Source organism: Cololabis saira, chromosome 17 (genome assembly GCF_033807715.1).
Source record: "Cololabis saira isolate AMF1-May2022 chromosome 17, fColSai1.1, whole genome shotgun sequence".
In the NCBI taxonomy this organism is placed as follows: Eukaryota; Metazoa; Chordata; class Actinopteri; order Beloniformes; family Belonidae; genus Cololabis; species Cololabis saira.
Window position 1 is genome coordinate 20592015 of NC_084603.1, and position 27920 is coordinate 20619934.

At 40.7% G+C, this 27920-nt stretch overlaps 1 protein-coding gene across 3 annotated transcripts; it reads left to right on the plus strand.

Moving 5' to 3' along the window:
- Positions 1–309: 309 nt before the first annotated feature.
- ogdhl (oxoglutarate dehydrogenase L) lies at positions 310–27824 on the plus strand. Of its 3 annotated transcripts, none has more exons than XM_061745381.1 (23): positions 310–439; positions 4880–5094; positions 5805–5975; positions 6672–6774; positions 9149–9264; positions 9443–9597; positions 9846–9992; positions 10095–10185; positions 10263–10442; positions 11249–11377; positions 11489–11668; positions 12310–12462; positions 13064–13166; positions 13307–13435; positions 15074–15224; positions 21099–21226; positions 21300–21478; positions 21609–21680; positions 22220–22345; positions 25594–25666; positions 25748–25911; positions 26011–26165; positions 26931–27824. In XM_061745381.1, exons 2-23 carry the CDS (start codon positions 4897–4899, stop codon positions 27052–27054), a joined length of 3027 nt encoding a protein of 1008 aa, XP_061601365.1. In that variant the 5' UTR covers positions 310–439; positions 4880–4896; the 3' UTR covers positions 27055–27824. The 3 variants fall into 3 exon arrangements, with proteins under 3 accessions (XP_061601365.1, XP_061601366.1, XP_061601367.1); XM_061745382.1 differs by lacking the exon at positions 310–439 and adding an exon at positions 541–658; XM_061745383.1 differs by lacking the exon at positions 310–439 and adding an exon at positions 568–658 and having other exon boundaries at positions 4895–5094.
- Positions 27825–27920: the final 96 nt, after the last annotated feature.

Sequence of the window (27920 nt, forward strand, 5' to 3'; positions counted from 1 at the left end):
TCAAGCCAGATACCAAAATATTTATAACTGGATTCTATTTTGTTTAACCTGAGCAGTAGTCATGTCTAAGGTATTCACTGGCTTCTTCCTAGCATTTGAGAACTGCATAACTTTTGTTTTATCAGCATTTAAAATGAGCTGATTGACTGATTGATTGACAAGTGACTCTTGTTTGAAGCAAAGTTTAAAAATATATATATATAAAATGCTTGAGATACAGCCAAGTGTGTTTGAGCAGGTGTATTTGCCTGTAACACCATAAACCCAGGCCCACCGCAGGTCAGGCAGCTGCGCGTAAAGGACGCGCCACCTGACGCCAGAAGAGGGCGGGACGTCCTGGCTTCTTTTGGATCCTTGCCATATATCACCGCAGTTACCTGTCCTATTTGACACACCTTTCGACCACGACAGTAAATCCGAAGAGGTGGCACAGTCTAAGGTAAATGTATACTTTATAATACAGCGTTGGTGACATTTTAAAGCGCCGCTCATGTCATGTCCCACAGAGTCGAGGGGAGATTATAGGGATTTATGTTGACGTTACGGGGATTAGAGATCCAGGGCCAGAGCAAGGGATGTAGGATGAAACGGACAGTGTTTGGACACTGACGTCGGCGCAGTTATTTGAAGGAGCCAGTGAAGCATCCTGCAGGGAAAGGTGAGGAACTTGTGCAGTAACACCGGCAGGTCCCGGGCTGATATTCGCGTTCTGCGCGCTGGTCGCTGCTGCAGCGACTCTGCGTGAGGCGGCGCGTAAAGGCCTGGTAGTTTTTATTCTCGGTGAGCGAGGTAGTTGCTGCGATTGTCGTCATCCCGGCCGCCTTGCATCCATGACACCAGTTAAAACGACCCACTCTTTGCAGATCAGCTGGAATTTGGTGTTTGACATCCTCATCCCGAGGATGTTTTGTTATTAAAACCTCTACTAGAATGATATCATTATATTTATGTACAGAAATGGGCAGCTAATTATATGTGTATGTATGCATGTATGTATGTATATATATATATATATATATATATATATATATATATATATATATGTATGTATGTATGTATGTATGTATGTATGTATGTATGTATGTATGTATGTATGTATGTATGTATGTATGTATGTATGTATGTATGTATGTATATATATATATATATATATATATATATATATATATATGTTCTACTGGGGGACTTCAACGCTCACGTGGGCAATGACAGTGATACCTGGAGAGGCGTGATTGGGAGGAACGGCCTCCCCGATCTGAACCCGAGCGGTGTTTTGTTGTTGGACTTCTGTGCGAGTCACAGTTTGTCCATCACGAACACCATGTTCAGGCATAAGGGTGTCCATCAGTGCACGTGGCACCAGGACACCCTAGGCCGGAGGTCAATGATCGACTTTGTTGTCGTTTCATCTGACCTTCGGCCGCATGTCTTGGACACTCGGGTGAAGAGAGGGGCTGAGCTGTCAACTGATCACCACCTGGTGGTGAGTTGGATGCGCTGGCGGAGGAGGAGGTTGGACAGACCGGGCAGACCCAAACGGATTGTGAGGGTCTGTTGGGAACGTCTGGCTGAGCCCTCTGTCAGGGACATCTTCAACTCTCACCTCCGGGAGAGCTTCTCTCGGATCCCGGGGGAGGCGGGGGACATCGAGTCCGAGTGGACCATGTTCTCTGCCTCCATTGTCAACGCGGCGGCTCGAAGCTGTGGACGCAAGGTCTCCGGTGCCTGTCGTGGCGGCAATCCTAGAACCCGGTGGTGGACACCGGAAGTACAGGATGCCGTCAGACTGAAGAAGGAGTCCTACCGGGCTATGTTGGCCGGTGGGACTCCTGACGCAGTAGATAGGTACCGGCAGGCCAAGCGGGCCGCGGCTCGGGCAGTCTTGGAGGCAAAAACTCGGGTCTGGGAGGAGTTCGGGGAGGCCATGGAGGAGGACTTTCGGTCGGCCTCGAGGAAATTCTGGAGGACCGTTCGGCGCCTCAGAAGGGGGAAGCAGTACTCTGCCGGCACCATTTATGGTGCTGGTGGGGAGCTGTTGACCTCGACTGGGGACATTGTCGGACGGTGGAAGGAATACTTTGAGGATCTCCTTAACCCGACTGACATGCCTTCCACTGAGGAAGCAGAGGGTTGGGGCTCGGAGGCGTGCTCATCCATCACCCAAGCCGAGGTCACCGAGGTGGTTCGTAAGCTCCTCGGTGGCCGGGCACCGGGGGTGGATGAGATTCGCCCTGAGTACCTCAAGTCTCTGGATGTCGTAGGGCTGTCTTGGTTGACACGCCTGTGCGACATTGCATGGAGGAAGGGGACAGTACCGCTGGGGTGGCAAACCGGGGTGGTGGTCCCTCTGTTTAAAAAGGGGGACCGGAGAGTGTGTTCCAACTACAGGGGGATCACACTTCTCAGCCTCCCGGGGAAAGTCTACGCCAGGGTACTGGAGAGGAGATTACGGCCGATAGTCGAACCTCGGATTCAGGAGGAACAATGCGGTTTTCGTCCCGGTCGTGGAACACTGGACCAGCTCTATACCCTCCGCAGGGTGCTCGAGGGTTCATGGGAATTTGCCCAACCAGTCTACATGTGTTTTGTGGATCTGGAGAAGGCATTTGACCGTGTCCCTCGTGCCATTCTGTGGGGGGTGCTGAGTGAGTATGGAGTCCGGGGCCCTCTACTAAGGGCTGTCCGGTCTCTGTATGATCGAAGCAGGAGTCTGGTTCGCATTGCCGGCAGTAAGTCAGACTTGTTCCCGGTGCATGTTGGACTCCGGCAGGGCTGCCCTTTGTCACCGGTCCTGTTCATAATTTTTATGGACAGGATTTCTAGGCGCAGCCAGGGGCCGGAGGGGATCCGGTTTGGGAACCTCAGGATTTCATCTCTGCTTTTTGCAGATGATGTTGTCCTGTTGGCTTCATCAGACCGGGACCTCCAGCATGTGCTGGGGCGGTTTGCGGCCGAGTGCGACGCGGCAGGGATGAGAATCAGCACCTCCAAGACCGAGGCCATGGTTCTCGACCGGAAAAGGGTGGCATGCCTTCTCCGGGTGGGTGGAGAAGTCCTGCCTCAGGTGGAGGAGTTCAAGTATCTCGGGATCTTGTTCACGAGTGAGGGAACAATGGAGCGTGAGATTGACAGGCGGATCGGTGCAGCGTCCGCAGTAATGCGGTCGATGTACTGGACCGTCGTGGTGAAGAGGGAGCTGAGTCGAAAGGCGAAGCTCTCGATTTACCGGTCGATCTACGCACCTACCCTCACCTATGGTCATGAACTTTGGGTAGTGACCGAAAGGACAAGATCGCGGATACAAGCGGCCGAGATGAGTTTCCTCCGCAGGGTGGCTGGACGCTCCCTTAGAGATAGGGTGAGGAGTTCGGTCACCCGGGAGGAGCTCGGAGTCGAGCCGCTACTCCTCCACATTGAGAGGAGTCAGCTGAGGTGGCTTGGGCATCTGTACCGGATGCCTCCTGGACGCCTCCCTAGGGAGGTGTTCCAGGCATGTCCCACCGGGAGGAGACCCCGGGGAAGACCCAGGACACGCTGGAGAGACTATGTCTCTCGGCTGGCCTGGGAACGCCTCGGACTCCCCCCGGAAGAGCTGGAGGAGGTGTCTGGGGAGAGGGAAGTCTGGGCATCCCTGCTGAGGCTGCTGCCCCCGCGACCCGGTAACGGATAAGCGGGAGAAGATGAGTGAGTGAGTATATATATATATATATATATATATATATATATATATATATATATATATATATATAGGTATGTATGGGTGTGTATGCGTATGTATAGGTATATATACAGGACTGTCTCAGAAAATTACAATATTGTGATTTTCTGTAATGCAAGTACAAACACACAAAAGTCATACATTCTGGATTCATTACAAATCAACTGAAATATTGCAAGCTTTTTATTATTTTAATATTGCTGATTATGGCTTACAGTTTAAGAGAACTCAAATATCCTATCTAAAAAAATCAGCAATATTAAAATAATAAAAGGCTTACAATATTTCAGTTGATTTGTAATGAATCCAGAATGTATGACATCTTTGTTTTTTTAATTGCATTACAGAAAATAAAGAACTTTATCACAATATTCAAATTTTCTGAGACAGTCCTGTGTATATATATATATATATATATATATATATATATATATATATATATATATATATATATATATATATATATATATATATATATATATATATATATATATATATATATATATATATATATATATATGTGTGTGTGTGTGTGTGTGTGTGTGTGTGTGTGTGTGTGATTATGTGTGTAAGTAGATATATACATAGATATAGAGCAGATGCAGTTAACAGAGACAGTATAATGTAAATAAGTATATTTATATAAATATTTATATGGTCATGTGTGTACAAATATATAGACATATTCAACTATGTGTATGTATGTATAGGCATGTGTGTGAGTATAATTACAGTATATAATAATAATAATAATAATAATAATACTGTTATTTAGCAGTGTGAGTACAGTGTGTGAGTATTTATAAATACGGGTTAAATGATTAGTGAATGGGGGTAGGATTAATAAATAAGTTTACACTTCTTCCTACTCCTTTTTTGCACATGTAAATTAAGATATCAAGTGTTAAAGGATGAAATTCTTTGTTTTGTTGTTGTGTTTTCTTAAACTTCTCTTGAAGTGTTGTTTTTTACATGTGCAAAAATAAAATAAATCCAATCAAAATCAAAATGACATCAGTTAAATATGACCCACTCTTTTGCAGATCAGCTGGAATTTGGTGTTTGACATCCTCATCCCTAGGGTGTTTTGTTATTAAAACCTCTACTAGAATGAATGAAATGCGTTTTAAGTCCCTTTAATAACAATCATCGTTCTCACAGTTTTTTTTTCTTCAGCCATGAGCCACTTTCGGGTGTTGGCCGGTGTCCTGAGGGGCAGCGGGGGTGTTGGCCGCGGCCTGGTGGGGCGCTGGTGTGATCCCAGGAGAGGCTGCTCCTCCAGGTCCGAGCGCGGCCTGCCGGCGGTGGCCAGCAGCTCCAGCTACGTGGAGGAGATGTACTTCGCTTGGCTGGAGGACCACAAAAACGTCCACGAGGTAACTGCGTAGAAGAAAAGCAGGTTTCATAGAGAAAAAATGGAAAATTACACTGGAGCTGAATATACCCAGAAATCCAGAAATGCATTTTTGGGCAGATGAAACTTCATAAATTAGATTATGCTTTTAGAATGAAGTTATTTGTCGTTGAGTTGTCTGGGGAAAGTACGAATGCGCAGACGTGTCCCAGATTTTTGTCCAGCTGTTTCCTCTCTTGTGTAACATGTCTGTGATGGAGCTCTCTCTCTCTCTCTCTCTCTCTCTCTCTCTCTCTCTCTCTCTCTCTCTCTCTCTCTCTCTCTCTCTCTCTCTCTCTCTCTCTCTCTCTCTCTCTCTCTCTCTCTCTCATGGGTCAAGCAAAAATGAGCATCTGGTTGAGTAGAAGGAACAAAATTAAAGGTCTGGGGTCGACTGAGGCCACACCCTTGTTTAAAGGTTTAGTTGCCACTCGGCTAAAAGTTGAATTTATGTATTACAAGATGATGTCCAATTTGGAAGATGTTGTGTTTGTTTGGGGGGCGTCCGGTGTTTCATGTACTGTGGTCGACCCATCTCTTGTTCTTAACCTCTGAATATCTGCCCCTGGTGGTTTTTAGTATTATATGTTGAGTGATGTTTATGTTATTTATTAATGTACCGGTAAGTAATATACTGGACCATTAAAGGACAAGTTAAAGGTCTCTCTCTCTCTCTATCTCTTTCCGTTCCAGTCTTGGGATGGGTTTTTCCGCAACATCCAGGCATCCAGTCCATCTGGCGAGGCGGGCGAGAGCCGCCCCTCCGCTCTGCTCCAGGGCCGAGCGCTGTCCCACTCACCAGACGTGGCACAGAAGGTGGTGGAGGACCACCTGGCCGTGCACTCTCTCATCAGAGCCTACCAGGTCCCCGGCTCATCCCGCACATTCACACACACTCACACACACTTTCAGTGTTAAGCCGTTTCACATTTAGATTGATTTAATAAGTTAACCAGTTAAAAGAGGCATAACAATCTTGAAGACTTGTCTTTGTTCAGAATTAAGACAACACCTTCCTTGATCCACGTCCCTTTGCATCTGCTCGTAAGCCACTTCCAGCAAAATCCTCTCATACTTGCCAAAACAGATGCAACTGGCACTGAAAGCTGTTTATACTATGCTTCCCTGTATTAAAAGGAATAAAACATTTGTTTGTCACTGCAAGACATGCAAATTGCAAGATTAACTCAAGTCTACTTACCCTGATTGCTTTTCGAAAATGAAAATATCAAAGAGACTACTTAAACAAAACAGGTGGTAAAAATTTTCCCTCGCCCTCAAATTAATTCAAGGAACTATCCGAGGGATTTATTAAATTACATATTTTGGCAAAAGTGTCTCTTTTATTTCCATATCGTTGGACTCCGGGTGGGCTGTGTGCGTGTTTGTTGTACGTGGACATAAAAGCATGGCGAGGGGGGTCTCAGAGCGGTTGACAACTGTAGATTTATTCTCCAGCTGTTCATACACAGCTTCCTAATGGAAGCCAAACGGCTTCTTGTCACAGTCTTTGCATCTTTCTTTAATCCTCCTCTTTGTTCGCTCATGGTTTCTGTACAGATTCGTGGTCACCACGTTGCCCAGTTGGACCCACTGGGAATCCTGGACGCTGACCTGGACTCCTTTGTTCCCTCTGACCTGATCACCACCATTGATAAATTAGGTGAGGCTCTTCCTTTTCAAGCATCCCAGTCACATTTTTCATCATAGGTGCAAATATCGAGATTTTAATATATATCGATATATTTTCAAACGCGATATGGTACAAGACAATATCGTTTATATCGATAAAAAAAAAAAATATATATGATTTTGATATAGCTTATTTTGTGACAAATTGACTTGAATGTTTTATTTGAGATTTGCACAAATGTTTTGTTATTTGCACAACTGTCAACCTCAGTGGAAAAGTCTGCCTGTTACTGTCTACATTGTATTAATTGCACAGTGTATTTTAATGTAATTGTTATGCAGGAAAGGGATATTTGTTTTATTTTATTCAAGAAGCATTTTTATTCTATATTTGCAGGCAGTTTATTTTTATTTCATTTGTTTTATACATTTTGATATTGTGCAGACCTCTGTTAATAAAGGAACCTGTGTGATATTTGGCATGAGGCTTTGTATTAAAACTGACTGTTTTTTTAAGGGTTTGCCTCAGAAAAAAATGAAGCTAACAGAGATGCTATGCTATAATGCTTTGGGGGAAACCCCAATTATGGCACAGAAAAAATATCGATATATATCGAGTATCGCCATTCAGCTAGAAAATATCGAAATATGACTTTTGGTCCATATCGCCCAGCCCTAATAGGTACTAAAATATAAATTGTGAAATGAGAGAGTGAAGATGAATCTTCAGTATTGTACTGTTATGTTTAAGCATAGACTTTTTAAGGAATCACTCTGGAGCTTTTTATTTTGTATATTCTTATTTTACATGAAGTTAACCCTCTCGGACTAAATAAATGCTGATGTGATTCAAATCTTTTGAAACTTGTTTCACTTAACATTTTACTTTGTTATTCCTTCAAAATTCCAAATAATGATACTATCTAATTGATCTGTGCCTTATTCTGTAAAACCTCCATTGGTTTTAACAGTAGCTACACGCTCATCTACACACACACACACTCCCATCTCTGGGTTGCATAACTCTTTTCATTCTTCAGACCCGTGAGTGTAAAACATCCCATCACATCTTCCACCAAGTGCATCTACGGGTTGGTCAGCCTAGTGCTGTCATGAATCTCTGGCCCATCTCTTGTCATTCTCCATTTCATTTAGCTGAGTGAGGTTGGAGGATTCGAGATGTTCCACAGAAACTGTTTCAGAGTCTCCAGTCATGGTGATTGTAGTGAAGGGAGGGAGACATTATTCCTGTTGCCTGCTGTAGACTGTAGCATTGCTGTATGTATTGTCATCAGGGCTATAGCTTTCTAATGAAAACTAATGACGGCCCCTGTGGTCCCTTATTTGGCGAGCTGATAGTGCACGAGCCTATTCTTGGCCCTCCTTGTCTTCTCCCTGTTCCTAATATGATTTGCACCTGTCTCCTCTTATGTTGCCCGTGATCTTGAGCTTGGCCAGCTCTCTCAGGTGGGCTGTTGTTTGAACACAGATCTACCTGCATGTGGAGTCTCTTCATGAATCGTTTCATCTTGATCTCTAAATTTACTTCTAGACAGTTTCTTTCGCTTTTAGACCAAGCTTTATTTCGTCATCAGTCTTTGTCATCAAATCCATCAACTCAAATGAAACTTAAATTTTAGAAGTTAATTTCGTGCAGCCAATTTTTTGAGTTTGGAGGCAGTTTAAAGCAACTAATGATTATTTTCTTTATCAATTAATCTTTTGGTTATTATGTTTTAATAGTTCAATTAATCATTTTGTCTATAGAATGTGAAAAATGTCTATTGAAATTCCTCCGAGCCCATTGGGTGCAGCTTCAGATGGATGGTTTTGCCGGACCAACAGTCCAAAACCCAAATGTACATCAATCAGACACAATGCCAACATTGATCATGACTGATCATTGCCTTTGGGTCTTGGCACTCATGTGGATGTTATGTTGACGGATGACATCCAACCATCTTAACAGCCCTTCACCAACCCAAAGCCCCATGTAGTACTCAAACAGCTCAAAGAGATGTTTGTGACATGAGAGGGACCTCGACACGATATTAGGCCGCTAGCCTTAACTGTTTGGCTGATCTGTGTTACAGTCACATTAAAAAAGAGCATTTTATTAATCCTCAATTATGAAACGCATTAAGAAACAGATGTTTGGCATTTAATCTGGAAAAATGGATTAAAGGATTTGTTAGTAAAAAAAATAATCCCACAACTGTAAGAATTTTAGACTTTAGAAAGATTTATTGTCACCAGACCCAAAGTACCATACCAAAATGTGCAGCGCATATGTTATAGCATTTTTAATACGTTGTATTTTTAAAATCCACATTTTATCAAGCCCAGTTAAACTGTATTCTTGTAATAGTTACTGTAACATCATAAGATTTCCTATGTCCTGGCAGGTTTCTATGGTCTTGATGAGTCCGACTTGGACAAGAGCTTCCAGCTGCCGTCCACCAGTTTTATTGGAGGAGAAGAAACTACTCTTCCTCTTCGAGAAATCATCCGCAGACTGGAGGTATTATGCTTGTGTTAGAACCTGTATGTTATGATGGGGAAAAAGTAAATAAATAAATATATATATATATATATATATATATATATATATATATATATATATATATATATATATATATATATATATATATATATATATATACATACATACACATTTTTCTTTTTTTTCTATTTTTCAGACATCTTACTGTGGACATATTGGGATTGAGTACATGTTCATCAACAACGTGAACCAATCTCAGTGGATTCGTCAGAAGTTTGAGACCCCGGGAATTATCCAGTTCACTTATGCTGAGAAGAGGACGTTGCTAGCCCGCCTCATCAGATCCACACGGTCAGCATGAGTAAACATCTGCTGATTTGCACTTTGGTGACAGCAGAAAACCTCACTCTTATAGTTCTTATCAGGTATATGAGTAATGAAACATTTGTCAAAACATGAACTTCTGTAAGGTTCTGTAAATCATCTGTAAATCATCACAATGTAATTAAAAGAGATACTATTTATGTTATACGACATTGTTTTCATCTTTAAATTATCTGGCGAGTCTGTGAAGCTTAAACGTTAGCGGTTATTTCCAGATTTGAAGATTTCCTGGCAAGAAAATGGTCATCAGAGAAACGTTTTGGTCTGGAAGGCTGTGAAGTTCTCATCCCAGCTCTTAAAACCATCATTGACACATCAAGCTCTGCAGGGATTGACAGTGTCATCATGGGGATGCCACATCGGTGATGTTCTTCACAGTCTTTTTCATTTCTCATTTGAGCTTTTTCATGCAACTGCTTTCCTTCCTTACCCGTTAGATTTCGCTTTGTAAATTCTTCTTCCAGGGGTCGACTTAATGTCTTGGCTAATGTGATCCGTAAGGACCTTGACCAGATCTTTTGTCAGTTTGACCCCAAATTAGAGGCCACTGACGAGGTGAGGGAACCTCTTTTTATTATGTTGCACAACTAAAATGTCGAGTCTTTATTCAACTCTGTTTTCTATACTTCTAGGGCTCAGGTGATGTTAAATACCACCTTGGTATGTACCATGAGAGGATCAACCGTGAGACGGAGAAGAACATCCAGTTGTCTCTAATGGCAAACCCCTCCCACCTGGAGGCAGTGGATCCAGTGGTTCAGGGGAAAACCAAAGCTGAGCAGTTCTACAGAGGAGACACTCAGGGAAAGAAGGTTTGTATTTAATGACATGCTTGTAAAACGTAGGATGTTGAGATTTTTCGTCATGTTCAGCACATCATGACATTGTATAACTCACTCATAGTTCCATACATGACTTATTGTGTGGAGATATGGGGTACAAACCCTATTTTCCTGTTACAGAAAAGAGCGTTAAGGATAATTAATAGATCTGACTATTATAAACCAACAAATAATCTTTTTATTAAATATAATACCTTAAAATTCCATGATATAGTAGAGCAGAAAACTGTTTTATTTGCCTTTAAAGCCCAGCAGAAACTGCTTCCAAACTACATTCAGGACCTGTTCCAGATAAGAGAAACCCGCTATGACCTGAGGGGGAAACTCATGTTTGAGATGACGACAGCAAGAACTAATATTAAAAAGAGATGTACATCAGTTAAGGCTAGAGAAATTTGGAATAGTTGTAATAACAACCTAAAAATGTGTCCTCAAGTTTAAGAAATTGTTTAAAGAAAATACTGTAAATAAATATAAAACACTATAATTATAAAGTATACTATCAAAAACCTTCTAGAATGTGAAACGTCAATTTTATATTTTGTCTTACTTATTTTTGTCTTCTTTATGTATTGTTTGTTTCCACGGAGTAAAAGCTAATGTCTCATATTTTTGCTGATCATAAGAAAAAAGTGTAGGCACTATAAGCTACGGCTTCAGCCTACACCTTTTCGGCAAAAGAAATGTTTTTTCTTTCCTTTTCATCTTGTTCTGCAAAAAGTGTGTACAAGCAGAAATAAAGATTCATAACATAACATAACATTAACATTTTAAAGGTGATGTCCATCTTGATGCACGGGGATGCTGCTTTTGCTGGACAAGGAGTTGTGTATGAGACCTTCCACCTGAGTGAACTTCCCTCCTACAGCACATACGGTACCATCCACGTGGTGGTAAACAACCAGGTAAAGGAGAACGATCGTACGGCTCAGTTCAGCTGCTTGACGTCCTTGTTTCAAGAAAAGCATGACAAGAAAACACCAAATATTGTAATGTAATGTTAATTTTGGCCTAAGATTGGCTTCACTACAGACCCCCGAGTGGCCCGCTCCTCTCCTTACCCCACCGACGTGGCCCGGGTCGTCAACGCGCCCATCTTCCACGTGAATGCTGACGATCCCGAGGCCGTCATGTACGTGTGCCAGGTGGCCGCGGAGTGGAGGACGGCCTTCAACAAGGACGTTGTCATCGACCTGGTCAGTCACTCACTGCCAAGTCTTAACTGAATAGTACCTGCGTATAGGGCTGGGTATCGATTCAAATGTCAAGAATCGATTCGATTCCGATTCTTAATATTCAGATTCGATTATCATGATTCAATTCGATCCGATTCGATATTGATTTGGCTTAGTGTTATTTAAAATGTTTTTTGAGCTGTTGCCTGAATTATATGACTGTAAAATAACTAGTGAAATAATAATTTCACAATAATTATTGTGAAATAACTAAGAAATAAATAACTCAAACAGGCCTTCCAATATCCATTTAAAGTGCAAAAAAGAAAGAAATGGCAACAGTTTATGCAGTAAACAAATCATTTTAGCTTATCTAATTTATTCTGTCACCACGCACACATATTGCCATGAAGCACCTGGCATTTTTCAGAAGTGTCATGACAAACTGTGTGTCCGACTACTGGGATTAAAGTTCACCTGGCGAAAATGATGAAGAAAAAAAAATAAAAAAATGTAAAAGAAATCGATCTTTAGACATAAGAATCGATTTTTAGGAATTAATATGAGAATCGATTTAGAATCGGAAAATCTATTTTTTTCAACACAGGCCTACCTGCGTACTTAAACACGCCACATTTAGCGTTTTCATTGTTTTCTTGCAGGTTTCTTACAGACGTTTTGGCCACAATGAGATGGATGAGCCCATGTTCACCCAGCCGCTGATGTACAAGCAGATACGTCGGCAGGAGCACGTACTGAAAAAGTACTCTGACAAGCTCATCACAGAGGGAGTGGTGACACTGCAGGAATTTGAGGTTTTTGATCTAATACCGTTGTCTCTTGTTAAATATATTTGATATCGCTCGCTGCTACTGTATGCCGTTTTATTTGGCGTGTCACCATCTGCTGGGGTACCCGCATTAAATCACACTTAGATATTACCCCAGCCTTCAAGTAAGTGCGTTGTGCCAGCACTGCTGTGTTTGACTTTCAATTTACTGCACCACCTCAATAAACTAGCCTTACAATCCCTCACATAGAGTATTTATTGCTCAATGAAGGTGAATTATACCTCAGATTCTGCCTCCATTCAATGGAATTGCTGAGGTTCTTCATCCGTAATAGAAACTTTGCCCATGATATCCATTTAGAATATTGTTTTCTTACCACATGCCATAGAAATACAGCAGCAACTCTTCAATTTACTTGCGTTCGATGGGCTTTGTTTTCTGCCGTGTGGCCTGCTGCTTGGACTTGTGCAAAAGCCTCGTGTTATATAGCAAAGGCAGTGAAATTAGAGCGTCTCTCTCTCACACTTTCTCTTTTTCTGCTTAAGTCATTTAACCAAAGGAGGTCATTTATGCATTAGTTAGATTTTGGATTTTTCTTTCCCCCCACTACTAAATGCATTTGCAGGAAGAAGTTGCAAAATATGACAAAATATGTGAGGAGGCTTTCACCAGCTCCAAGGATGAAAAGATCCTCCACATTCGACACTGGCTTGACTCCCCTTGGCCAGGTTAAATGTCCTGTTACTATTTAAACTTATGTCATTATACACTGAGTAAACACAACAAACATATTGTGATGCAGTCCAGTAGTTCCAGTTCCTTCTTTGCTTTTAATTGACAGCTTTTTTTCTTTTCTCTGTCTCTGTAGAGTTCTTCACAGCAGAGGGAGAACCAAAGAGCATGAGCTGCCCCCCAACGGGACTAGACGAGGATGTTCTGCAGCACATCGGCGACAGCGCCAGCTCCGTGCCTCTGGAGGACTTTAAGATCCACCCTGGTGAGTTTAGTCGTTCTGTGGCAGAGAGCAAAATGGATAGATGGGCTGGCTGTCATGGCGATAGTGACAGTCAAAGTGATATTAATTGTACCACAAATCGACACTGTATCTAATTTCTTGGATGTTTTTCTACAGCGACTGTGTTAACCTCTTGAACCCCAAGCTTTAGTTTTACTTACAGTTTAGATTTCTTTTAGCTATTTAGGGCCAAGAGGAAGTCATTAATGTAATTGGTATTAGGGATGGGCAGTATGGACTAAAAGATGTATCACGATAATTTCTGGCATTTATCCCGATAACGATAAAAATGACGATAAAAAAAATACCAATTCAACTCCACCTTTGTAACTATAAATCTATCTCGCTCTCAGATCCGCCATGTTTGTTACACAAAAACCTCATCAACAGGAATTTATCCTTTTTTCTTTCTTTCTTTCTTTCTTTCTTTCTTTCTTTCTTTCTTTCTTTCTTTCTTTCTTTCTTTCTTTCTTTCTTTCTTTCTTTCTTTCTTTCTTTCTTTCTTTCTTTCTTTCTTTCTTTCTTTCTTTCTTTCTTTCTTTCTTTCTTTCTTTCTTTCTTTCTTCCTTCTCCCCTTTCCTTCCTTCCTTCCTTCTTTTTTCCCTTCCTTCCTTCTTTCCTCCTGCTCTCTCCTTCCTTCTTCCCTTCCTCTTTTCTCCCTTCCTTCCTCCTTTCCTTGTTTTCTTCCTTCCTTCCTTCCTTCCTTCCTTCCTTCCTTCCTTCCTTCCTTCCTTCCTTCCTTCCTTCCTTCCTTCCTTCCTTCCTTCCTTCCTTCCTTCCTTCCTTCCTTCCTTCCTTCCTTCCTTCCTTCCTTCCTTTCTTCCTTCTTTTTTCCCTTCCTTCCTTCTTTCCTCCTGCTCTCTCCTTCCTTCTTCCCTTCCTCTTTTCTCCCTTCCTTCCTCCTTTCCTTGTTTTCTCCCTTCCTTCTTCCCTTCCTTCCTTCCTTCCTTCCTTCCTTCCTTCCTTCCTTCCTTCCTTCCTTCCTTCCTTCCTTCCTTCCTTCCTTCCTTCCTTCCTTCCTTCCTTCCTTCCTTCCTTCCTTCCTTCCTTCCTTCCTTCCTTCCTTCCTTCCTTCCTTCCTTCCTTCCTGTACGTTGTGCGTGGATTTAACGCAGAACCATAAATCAGCTCAGAGGAATTCTTTTGACGGTATATCGTGAACGGTAAAATATTGCCCATTCCTGGTATTAACTTTAACATTTATTTTCAGTATGTTCTATATTTGATATATACAGTAAAGTACCAGTTAGCTATTTGGTCATATCTACCTATTAAAGTTAAATGAGTATGCATGCCCACACTGTTGACTGGTATGATATTATACATGTGTCGTTATACATGTATATTCAGTTATACATGTTATACATGTATACATGTCTTAAGAGGGCTGCAGGTTCCAGTTACACCAAATTAAGTATTGCTGTGCAAACAAACAAAACTATGTGGACGTCAGGTCTCTGGAGGTTAACACAATCAAAATGGTGAAACTGTAAAGACATCTGTGCTTAAAGGCAACAGATTGGCTCACACAACAACATTTAACACAGTCACAAAGCCTGTTGTTTAATGTAATTTATATTAAATTAGATTTCTCTGCTTGTGTGTGTTTGTGTTCTTCAGGCGTGTCTCGTATTCTGCGTGGTCGGGCTCAGCTGATGAAGAATCGTCAGATGGACTGGGCGCTGGGGGAGTACATGGCTTTTGGCTCTCTCCTCAAAGAAGGCATACATGTGCGACTCAGCGGGCAAGATGTAGAGCGAGGAACCTTCAGGTGAGTCCATGTGAGCATAATGTCACCTCTACAATGATCTGAACGGGAAGAGTAAGCACATTCATGTCTGGCCTAAGTGGTGACTACATCAGCCATAATGGCTGCACCTGGTGTAGCTGTTACACTGTATTATTGACAGAAGTCGTCTGTGCACCCACAGATGTGATAGCACCTGCCAACATATGCACCTCTTTTTATTTTGCTATAACAAGCAAACTAACAGATGGAAACATAGAAAATAAAATAACCTGAGTAATACTTTTTAACCATAAAATAGAAATTATATTATTACAGTACAAACTGAGAATGAATAAATATAAAAAGTAAAACAAAAAAAAAACTGTCAGGAAGCTCTAAGTGTAGCAGAGGGAGACGCTTGTTTGAAATCTCCAGAGATTGCCGTGAATGCAGCGGAGTGTTGTGTTTGTAGTTTTGCAAGAACTGAGCCAATGACATCACATGCAGGATTGGCAGGTAACACACGTGAGCTCCATGTAGACAACATGGACAGAAACTGACAGCCAACAGTTCAGCATCTGGGGTGCAGAGATGTTCCCTCACAGCAGCAGGTTTTATTTCTGGTTAAAACACTAGGATCCCGCACTCTTTGAGTCCTGCTCTGCTGTTTGCAGTCTGTCTGCAAACTTAAAACTGTGTAGAGAGGCATCAGAGCACAAACTATCCTCCTGCAACCACGTCTTGATGAATGACATGGTACTTAATTCCCAACAGTCTTGCTTTGTCTTCATCATGGCTCCAAGCTCTCCTGTTTTAGATGCAAGTGATCTTGGATTCTCCATGACAGTTCAGTGAATAAATGGTTTGTTTCTCCTTGTTCTCTTTTAGTCGTGCTCAACTTTCTCAACATGATCTTTGGTTGGCTCTATCAGCAGAAATCCTTTTAAATACCAGGACATCCAAACATCCAGTGTAGAAAATTGGAAAAAGGTTCAACAGGAAAACTCAAAATCTCTAAACATGACCAGTAATTAGGCTGCTACTAATGCAGTACTATTTTCAATATGAATAAAAAAGAAAGTTCAAGAATGAGTCATAGCATCCACAATTGTTCAACCATATGTATTTATATAACTGCTTTCATACAACATGCTAGTCTTTATGAGCCTTATTTCTCGGTTCAGATTCAACTAATTCCTCTTATTTGAGCTTTTATATATTACAAACATACACCGGATACAGAATGATGTTTGTTATCCTCCCTAATGATACCTTGATGTGTGCAGTGGAGAAGCCAGGGATCAAACGACTGATGTCCTGATTGGTAGACGTCACGCTGTGAGACATGAGCGCCAGGCTCCCTGGAATATCTGATTAGTCAAACTGTTACATGTCTCTCCATAATAACAAATGGACTTAGTATTACTGCTAAAATATGTCACCCAGCCCTATAACCCATGTTACCCTTGATATTGTCCTAGATCTGCTATTTTAATTGTTGATGGCTTCACTGTTTGCCTATTTAAGACAAAGCCATTACAACCTCAGAGGGGAGAGCATATACAGGAAATGAACAATCAGAACCAACACCAAACTGAGATGCTACAGTGGCAGCGGTGGACTTATGGAATAAATTAGATAGGGATTTGAAATTATGTAGAACCTTAACCTTATTTAAAAAAACATTGAAAAGAAGGATGATTTCTTTATATCAAACTAATGAGTGGTGATGCTTGCTATGTTGAGTTGGGTATTTATTTAATTAGTGATTTGATTTGATTTTTTAAGGATGAAGGTAACATGTAGACTGCACCTTTATTTTTAATTTCATTTCTTGAGGAAATTTTGTTATCCCCATGGAGGCTATTTGTTTTACTGTCAGTCTTTTCTCTTACTTCTTGCTTTCATTTCATTACTTTAATTAATCTTTTTGAGGGTAGGCAAATAATAAGCTTTGCTTCAGCCTACACCTTTTTCGGTCTAGATGGTATTTGTATATTGGAAATGTTTTGTAATGTTTTCTTTGAACAGTGTATTAGTTTTCTTGCTGTCATTTTTATTCTTTTTTTTTTTTAGTAATGTCATGACAGAAATAAACTAAACTAAAACTAAAACATATAGACAGAATGAAGGGATTCTCTTAAAGATGAAGAATTAAGTAACTGGGGTTGCGTGGAGAGCGGCATCGTGAGTCTAACAGACTGAAAACATCAGCGTTGTCTCTGGGGAGCTGCAAAGCCCACATGGTGTTGTCATGGTATAGAGGGAACGAGTGACACATGAACAAAACCAGCCCCCCTTTTTACTGTGCCTGTCTCATCTGTCCCCTGTCATTTCTCTACCAGCCCATCTTCACTGACAAAAACAGCTCTCAGCGACATACATCACACTAACTAACCAGAGGCTACGGGCTCTTTCTCCTCTCTCACATTTACCGATGACATGTCCCTCTCCCTTTTCCCATGTCCCCTTCTGCGGGATGATTTACTTCCCTAAATAATTTGACAGGATCTCTATATCGCATGTTGTTTCGTCAAATTATTTTTGTTTTCCTTCTTTTCTTGGCATAATTCAGTTAAACTTTACACTTTACCCTGTTACCTGTCTGCGCAGTTCTTATTGTTCTTCCATCCTGCTCTTCTTTCATACCCCACCACTCTTGCTTCCCTTCATGGTTCTTAGGAGCTGAGCATATTGGGATGTTACAGCTGAGCAGTCCTGCTCGCGTTTCTGTGATGTACGTAGCAGCATGGACTAATGGATTCACGAGTCATATTTGGATGGGGTGCATGCGCTGCGCCGTGCACCCCTTTCCCTGACTAATGGGGCCCCCAGACAGAGGGTGTGTGTGTGTGTGTGTGTGTGTGTGTGTGTGTGTGTGTGTGTGTGTGTGTGTGTGTGTGTGTGTGTGTGTGTGTGTGTGTGTGTGTGTGCATAAAAAAAAGATGTAGGTATGCAGTTAAGGAGGTAATGCCGAAGCAAAATTGAATTCTTCTTAGATATATTTGGTCCCCTTTGGATGGTGTATTGTAAAAATGTAACTCTTTTGTCATTACAGTATTTATTATGAATGAATTCAGATATATTGCTTTATAAATGAAGACGATTTTGTTCAAAAGATTTATTCAGAATATTGTCTTCTTGGACTAACACATTCAGGTGACAAATTTGGGTTATTTTCAGCAGTTTTTCTGTCAGGCCCTTACATAACCTGCACACACACACACACACACACACACACACACACACACACACACACACACACACACACACACACACACACACACACACACACACACACACACACACACACACACACACACACACACGTGTAGATGTCATTAAAGTGATTTTAAAGGAGTATAAATGATTGTCTGATCGGGTTGCTTGTGAAGCCTGACTCCCTCCTGGGAGCGGGCGGGCTGGCAGAGCTTGTTACCACTTGGCTCTTCGCTCCCATCAAGTCTTGTTGAAGCTCACACTGACTGAAGATCACGAGAGAGGGAAATACGAGAGAGGGAAATACGTAGGGCTTTCACTGGCCGACATGAACTGGAGCAGCAGTAGATGGGTTGAGGACACTTTTCATAGCCTTGAAAAGGCTTTCTGTTTGCACTGGCGCTGTTATACCAGCTCAGAGGTCTGACAGTCTTGTTTTGACAGTTTATTTTTACATTTATGAACACAAAACATTATCTTACCATTGGTAACAAAATCGTTACTCGTAAAATCAATAGTCAGAAATAGATCATTTAAGTAATCTGTCTCTTACAAAAATGGCAAACTTGAACTGCTTCCAGATTTTCCATAGTGTTTTTTTTACTGTATTTCACAGTATTTGTTGTTGAAACATAAAAAATACTTAATAATGGTTTTCTCCTTTACAGTAGGCTAACAGTTGTTTAGGCTCTTTGAGGTTTTCCAGTTTGTATATTTCACCTTCATCCTAAAAATAATTTTAAGACGTTACAACAGCCTCAAGAATACTTTGAAATGGCCCCCCGCCCCTGGCACACCTTTCTTTTGGAAGCATTTCTCATTATTCTCGCCAGAAACCTTCCCGCTTAGGCATCTTCGATGGGGAAAGGAAATGCACAGACAGTTTCAAATTCAATTCAAAAACACTTCATCCCCGAAGGGACATTACTTGTTGCAGTAGTCATGATTTAAGTCTCTCCAAAGAGTCATTGCAGATGTTACAGCTGTGGGCAGGAAGGGTCTCCTGTAGAGGTTTGTGTTGCAGCAGATCTTAAGAGGTCTCTGACTGAAGACACTGTGATGTGATTTTGCTATGACGTATCCTTTGCTCCAGAACGGTGCCAGCCTTTTTTTTGTGCTTAATTTCCACATGGTTTTCCTGAAGCCACTTCTATGTTTTCGTACTATCTGTTTTTGCTGTGTTTCCTTCTGGATCTACAAAGTACATTTCTTAACATCCTGACCAATCTCCAACTAAATGTGATAGAGGGAAACCCACATAACATAACAATGTCACCCTGTCTGAGGGCCGGGGTGACTGGCTGGGCTTCCTGATTTCCTCTGTGTTTCATCAGATCACAGAATTTTTTCTTCTCAGTGTCTGAGGGCCATGGGTCTTTCTTTTGGTCAACTTTTGTTTTTTTCTAGTGAGGAATACCTTCCCCCAGGCCACTGCATCAAAGAGGTTTCTTCTCTCATGTTCTCGTTACATTTTTACTGGTTTCACATTTCTCTGAATATGTTCATTCCCACTCCCATATTTGAGTGAAATATGCGTAGATTTTTTTTTTTTGAGAGGAATAAATCTGTATTTAAGAGTTTAAATTGAAACAAAATGGAGAACGTAAAGGGCCTGGAAACTTACAATCTGCCCTGTCTTTCCGGCTTCATCCTTTATTTTAAGCTAGACACAATAGCTTTCATTTGCTGACATTACATCATTTTATTATTTAAGCCCCTCAAATATTTTATGATTTGTCCACAAATGAATAATTAGCAAAACAGTGTTTTTTTGTGGTTAATATTCTGATGATGTCATCCATTTTGTTTCTACAGCTATCAGGTTCTGTTTGGTTAGGTCCTATTAGATTGTGTTGGTAAAGTTTACAATCTGACATGATAATATAATGAGGTAAACATGGTAAGCATGTAACTTACTCATACTTGTTATGTTATTGCATCCGAGGTAGGAATGGGCGATATTTTACCGTTCACGATATACCGCCAAAAAAATTCCCCACAGTAAGAATTTGCCATCTCGCGGTAAAAACGATAAATTCCAGTTGATGACGTTTTTGTGTAAAGCTGATTTATGGTTCTGCGTTAAATCGACGCGTCGATTTAACGCAGAACCATAAATAAGGCTTAACAAAGATGGCGGAAGGCGGATCTGAGAGCGAGGAGCTCGTTGTTAAACAAACTTTTATTTATTTGTCCTGTTTCTTTATTTATCAGGTTGTATTTTTTTCTACTTTGTGATTTAATTAGCTAGGAAAACTTGAAGGACAGTGGTACTTTTGCTGTTTGCACTGTTATCCCACTGTTTAAGCCATGCAGTTCTTACATTTCAAACTTGTTTCATTTGAGTCATTACAGTTTTACAGTACAGGTGTACTAATTTAATTGGTTTTTATCAATTCAATTTAATTGGTGTAGTTTAGTAGCATTTAGTATTCTTTTAGAGCAGTGTTTTGGGGGCTCCAAAGACTGAATGTGGTGATAGATTTATAGTTAAAAAGGTGGAGTTGAATTGGTATTTTTTTTTATCGTCATTTCTATCGTTATCGGGATAAATGCCAGAAATTATCGTGATAAATTTTTTAGTCCATACCGCCCATCCCTAATCCGAGGACAACTAGTGGCATGATTGCAACCTCATTTCTGTACACATTTCGCAGCTTTGATTGCTTATTTGTATACATGTCTTGTGTTTTCCAGTCATCGCCACCATGTTCTTCATGATCAAGAGGTGGACAGACGTACCTGCATTCCCATGAACCTCTTGTGGGCAAACCAAGCTCCTTACACTGTGTGCAACAGCTCCTTATCAGAGTATGGAGTTCTCGGTAAGACTGACGTCGTTAACTGTGATACTGTATAGTCGGCTGTTCTGTCACTGCATCATGATTATGATCTCAGGTTTTGAGCTTGGCTTTGCCATGGCGAGCCCAAATGCTCTGATCCTGTGGGAAGCCCAGTTTGGAGACTTTAATAACACCGCCCAGTGCATCATTGACCAGTTCATCAGCTCAGGCCAGGCCAAGTGGGTTCGTAACAATGGCATCGTCCTGCTCCTGCCCCATGGAATGGAGGGAATGGTGAGACTGAAACATCAGCCAGGCTGTTCATAAACTACAACCGTCAGTTGTAATTAGGGATGGGATTGGATGCTGTGATGCAGTAGGATTCTTTTTTTTTCATTGTACTGTTGGTCTTTTTTGTCCTCAGGGTCCAGAGCATTCCTCAGCTCGACCCGAACGCTTTCTGCAAATGAGCAACGATGACCCGGATCACTTTCCTGTATGTTCACATATATCATTTCTATTAAGGCCTAATTGATTATGATTAGTTTCCTCCGATAATTTATGACAAAGAAATCCTTGGCTGTCACAGAGCGGACTCTAAAGTGTCCACTAGTTAACATCCTGATGTATTGCATTTGCTGATCCTCATGTAATGTCAGTGGTGATTCCCTATTTATCTGGAACTAAAAAGCCTCTTAATTACAATAAGTGTAAGTGTTCAGCAGTAACTCATGTCCCCAAGGGTCAGCTATTATGTGGGATCACTCAAGGAGGGAACCACAGAGGGCTGCATCAGCGCAAGCTTGCCAGATCTGTTGTCAAATGGGTTATTGATCCAGCTATTAGTGGGTGCGTGTTAGAGGAGTAACATCCTCTGTCCTGCTAAAGATTGAGATACAGAGCCCCTTTTACTTGAGCTATATCTTATATCTGTTGTCCAACTTTGGGAGGAAAAAAAATCACTCTAACTCGCACAATGTTTATATGCAAATTCAATAACATCTCTTAATCTTTCACTTTGGTATTTGAATGAAGGAGTTTCATGGAGATTTTGAAGTGCAACAGCTGCATGAGTGTAACTGGATTGTGGTCAACTGCTCCACGCCTGCTAACTACTGTCATGTGCTCAGACGACAGATTCTGCTGCCATTCAGAAAACCGGTAAAGTGTAACATGATTTTCCTCATGCATTTTATCTATGACACGCTTAGCTCAAGTTTGTTCCTGTCATGCAATGATTGTTTTGATGTTTAAAATTTTGCATAAATTGCTTTCAAATGACACATAAAAGTAATTTCTTTGATCAAAGCTTAATTAAGATTACACTCACCATCCACTTTATAAAGTACTGAAGTGGTGCTAGCCACCGATAAAGTGGCTAGCACTGGTTACCAGATATAGTAATCTTAAAAAAAAAACAAATGGGAGAATTCTATTCATTAATCAATATCTATGATGTTTAATGCCCTTCTAAGTGTCCCTTTTCAATGCAAGGCAATTTTATTTAAATATCACTTTTCATACACTAAGTAAAATACATAATAAAACACAAAACATACATCTTCATTCTTTCATTTTATTCTTTTGACATCACATTTTTATGTCACAAAAAATGCATTTTCACCCTTTTTGGTACTAATACGATTTTACCAGCTGACTGGATCTCAGAGCCCAACTTGGTCTATATTCTTCAAGAAGATCAAGATGTATTTGGTCCCATTTATTGATTTGTAAACTAACAACAACATTTAAAGTCTACTCTTTAGGTAACTGGTAGCCAGTGTAAGGATCCCAGAACAGGAGGGATGTGCTGGTTCTTGTTAGGACACTGGCAGCAGTGTTCTGGATGAGTTGAAGTTATTTATTCTTTCTTTGGGGTAGACCTGACAGAAGATTATTACAATAGTCACGTCTACTCAAGATGGAGACATGGATGAGCTTCTCTACATCTGCTCTTGACATCAGATCTCTGACTATTGATATTTGTTTGAGGTAATAAAATGCTGTTTTATTGTAACAGCTTCTATGGCTGCTGAAGCTCGGGCCTCAGTCCCTTAAAACCTTAAGATTTCTAACCTGGATTTTTATCTTGAGCTCCTGGACTAAAGCTGGGCAGACACTTTTACTCTCTCTATTTTGTTAGTAAATACAATTATTGTTGTCTTTTCTTGGTTTAAATGAAAGAAGCTTGATTGCATCCAGTTATTCACATCCTGCAAGCACCGATAGAGTGAGTCTAATGGACCAGACTCATTTGGTGAAAGAGTCAAGCAGATTTGAGTGTCATCTGCATAGCTGTGGTGAGCAACATTGTTGTTAAGTATGATCCGACCTGGGGGGAGCATGTAAAGGCTGAATAACAGTGGTCCAAGAATCGACCCTTGAGGGATTCCACTGCTTTTTAAGATATAATCTGAGCCAGCTGGATCTGATAACCCCACCCAGTTTTCTAGTCCGTCAAGAAGGATCTCATGGTCTACAGTATTAAAAGTTGAACTAAGATCCAGGAGCTCAAGAACAGATGTTTTACCTATCGGTGTTCAGATAAATGTAGTCTAAGCTTTTGATTACTACTGTCTAGGTGCTGTGATTTTGTCTGCCAGACTGAAATCTGTCTAAAAGACTATTTGCATTTAAAATTGTTCATTTGAATCAATATATTTTTTTCTCCATATTTTTCCAATAAAGGGGAGATTAGAAATTGGCCCATAATTTTTAATGCTAAAGGATCCAAGCTCATTATCTTTAGAAGGGGCTTGATGACTGTACTTTTGGGAGATCTGGGAAAAGTGCCTGATAAGAGCGATGTATTGACTATTTTCAGCTCATCTGTTTCAAGGGACGCAAAAACTGTTTTGAAAAAGCTAGTTGTTACGGTATTTAAACAGTATGTTGATTAATTTAGTTTCTGAACTATCTTTTTCAGGGTTTTAGTTAGTTTGGTTAGTTTCTCAACAGTGGCAAAAAGCAGCCATTTGTTGATATTACTGGTAATCATATAGGAAAAATAGGCTCGTCTAGCCTTTTTTTATAACAAGTGTGAAAGTTTTCTTTTAAATATTTCACAGTGAATTTCTAGATCACTCTTTCTCCATTTGTGCTCAGCTTTGCTGCATTCTCTCTTCTGATTTGACAGCTGGGCTATTTCTCCATGGTGCTTTCTGCTTGACAGACAATATTTTTACTTTTTTCGGGGGCAATATCATTGATCATTTTAAGTTTTTCATATTCATAATTACCAAGAAGACATAGATGACTGACTTAGAAATGACTTCTATAAAATGGCGATTATAGACCATTTCCTCACATAAACTGTTTCCAGTGACAGGAAAAACTAACATTTCAAAGAAAAACACAGAAGTGATCAGAAAGGCCAGCATTCATTACAACAGTGTGAGAAACATCAACAGCCTTGTTAACTATCAAATCCAGCGTATGCCCTCATTTGTGTGTGGCCTCTCTCACAAGCTGCAACAGATCAAAAGTTTCTAACGCACCACATAATTCACTTGCAGTTTTGTTTATGGGATAATAAGTTCAAATGTAATTACAACATGATCGAAATCTGATGAGAAAACAGCAAGCAGCTCGGCAAAGTTGTTGACACATCTTGCAGAGAACCTTTAAAGTCTGTAAACAGTTAATAACAAGATGTTTGGAATGCTTTTAAGCACAACAGGTATTCCATTGATTCAAAATCACCACATGTGACCTGTTTGGACTAAAATTAGTCTTTAAATATAGCAGTAACACCACCACCTTTCCTGGCTGTCCGCCAAATATTCATGAAGTTAAATGTCGAAGGGGCTGAGAACCGGTGCACTGTTACTAATGTTGAACCGGGTTTAAGTTAAAAGCATAAAATCAAGATTATGCTTTTCAGACACAGTTAGCAAAATATAGTGTGTGGATTCTTAATTGGCACTTTTATCCCCTATAGTATAACTAGTTTGGATGAAAAGTTTTGAAGTGTGAAGTAGTTGGGGTTTTCTTTGGATTTCCACAACTCTATTTCAGTCTCTCAGTTTTCCGGCGGTCTTAACTGATCCCCTGTTGCACATAAATGCGATGCTTTGCCAAGCATGAGAAAATAACTTCCTGAGCAAATTAGTGATGGGGCCAAAAGGGAATAATATATATATATATTTCTTTTATGGGACCCCCTGAAGTTCTGACTTGGTTTACTGAGCACAAAGAACTGTATTTATTTGATTGTCAAAGTAATGTTTAGTTTTCCCAGTGCTGATGAGGCTTGCTATAGGTTGCCAACAAATTAGCGTGAAAAGAGATAAAAAGTTTTATCTCTCTGGAGTTTTTCAGTGCACACAATGAAGATACGGATGATGGCATCAATCTGTTGTTTGTCACTTAAACTCTTCTTTTCCTTTTTTTTTCTTTAAAAAAAACAGTTGATTATTTTCACTCCCAAATCTCTGCTGAGGCTCCCGGATGCAAGGTCAAGTCTTGATGACCTTGCCGCAGGTAGAGTTTTGCTTTATCTCTGTGAAAATACTGTTTCTTTGGTTTTTGCTATGAATAACTAAGAATATTAAATTTCTGTAGGCACTACATTTAAGAGACTGATTCCTGATGAGGGCGCTGCTAATCAGAGCCCAGGTCAAGTGAAGAGGGTCATCTTCTGCACAGGAAAAGTGTACTATGAGCTGGCGAGAGAGAGGAAACAGCAAAAAATGGAGAGAGATGTTGCCATCATCAGACTAGAGCAGGTTTTTAACCCGTCTGTACTCAGAACATATCATACCCTGTTTATTTTTTAATGGGATTGATGCAGTTTTATCTTTTCTCCTCTCTCCCCTGCCTGTCAGATCTCTCCATTCCCCTTTGACCTGGTCAGAAGGGAAGCAGAGAAATTTTCCAACGCTGAGCTTCTCTGGTGTCAAGAAGAGCATAAGAACATGGGCTACTACGATTATGTTCGACCGCGTTTCCACACAGTGGTAGCCAACAGGAGACCTATTTGGTAAGGCCTTCCATTCCTGTGTTTAGTGAACAGTGTCGAGGACTGGAAGTCCCATACAGGCCCGGTTCTACGAGGGTGCATAAGCATGCATTGCACCCTCAGTTTATGTGTTTGCATGCTCAGTTGAAAAAAAACGGACAAATGCGCGCGCGTTAAGGCTGATTTATGGTTCCGCGTTACACCAACGCAGAGCCTACGGCGGTGTAACGCGGAACCATAAATCAGGCTTTAGTGTACATCACTCATCTGCGTTACCTGCACCAGCAAGACGCTGCTCTCTGCTGCACCATTAACACGTTAAATGTAGCATTTTCTTTGTTCTGCAGCGATATTACTGCAAAAATGCACTTGAAAGACACTTTAAATATTATTGTTTGACTGGTATCATTCCACTTGAAATGACTGTCATGTTTAGTGATGGTTTTGAGCTGTATAGATAAAATTAGTTTGAATTTCTATGTTTTATTTTCAGGGTAAGAAACATCTGTTGCTAGATTGTCTGATGGGTGAGGTAGTCCAGACTAAATGTAGCATTTTCTTTGTTCTGCAGCAATATTGCTGCAATAAAGCATTTAAAATACACTTTAAATATTCTTGTTTTGCTAGTATCATTCCGCTTGAAATTATGGGAAAATGCATAATTTAGTGTTGAATAACGTGCCAGGCATGTGCACCCCCTCTGATCTGAGATGCACCCCTAGTCATCATTTTCTAGAACCAGCCCTGGTCCCATATACGGTGACAAATATTCAGTGTTTGTTTCAGGTATGTGGGACGAGATCCGGCAGCCGCACCTGCAACAGGGAACAAGTCCACCCACTTGAATGAGCTGAAGAGGTTCATGGACACTGCTTTCAACCTGGATGCCTTCCAGGGGAGAGACGTGTAGTAGAGATGTGAAAATCACTTACACAGTCACATGAGCAGCTGCCATAGTGTGATAGTTGTAAAACAACAAACACAAAAACAAAACTGAGATTTGTGACAATCACTGACTTTGAGTATACTATAGATGTTTGCATAGCTTTTATACAAAATATAAGTGATTCTTTGTATTTGTATAGAATTTTTCCAGAAGCTGTAAGACGCACAACAGAACTTGAGCACTGAGTGGGAAATCATAAATATCAAGCACATATCAGTAGGTTTAGAGACTCCATTTCTTTTGCTGTTAGTGATGGAGTGTTTGTTTATTGTCACACCCCACTTCATCAGAAGACGTATGCCAGCTGGCACTGAGACTCTCAGCCGTTTGTTTGTACTTGGGACATGAGCTTCCTCCGTGGAAGCTCAGGTACACAAACACGGTGCAGCCTTGGATGCAATGGGAGACATATTGATGCCTGATTGTCACGTTAAAATCCCCAGGCATTAACATGAAATGATAGTTACAGTACCACTGTGTTTTGAGAAGCCCCAAAGGATTATGCCTCCTGCGTTACTGTACCATAGCTTACTCTTGAAATGTTTATCCATAAATACACAAACATATTTTTGCATATTTAGTGAAATAAAAAGGATTATGTTTGGTACATTATTCCAGGAAAAAATGTTGACAAACACACACACATCTGTGTGGATGCTGAAACATCTGTACAACTTGATAGATTTGTACTAATGACAAATAAAAGTATGCAGTGAAACAGGCTGGTGTTTAATGCCAAGCAAAAAATGTCAAACTTGGTATTGGAAAAAGAGCTGTTGATTCTTGTCATGCCAAAAAAGGTTACAGAACCATCTATGAAGAGTTTAGAG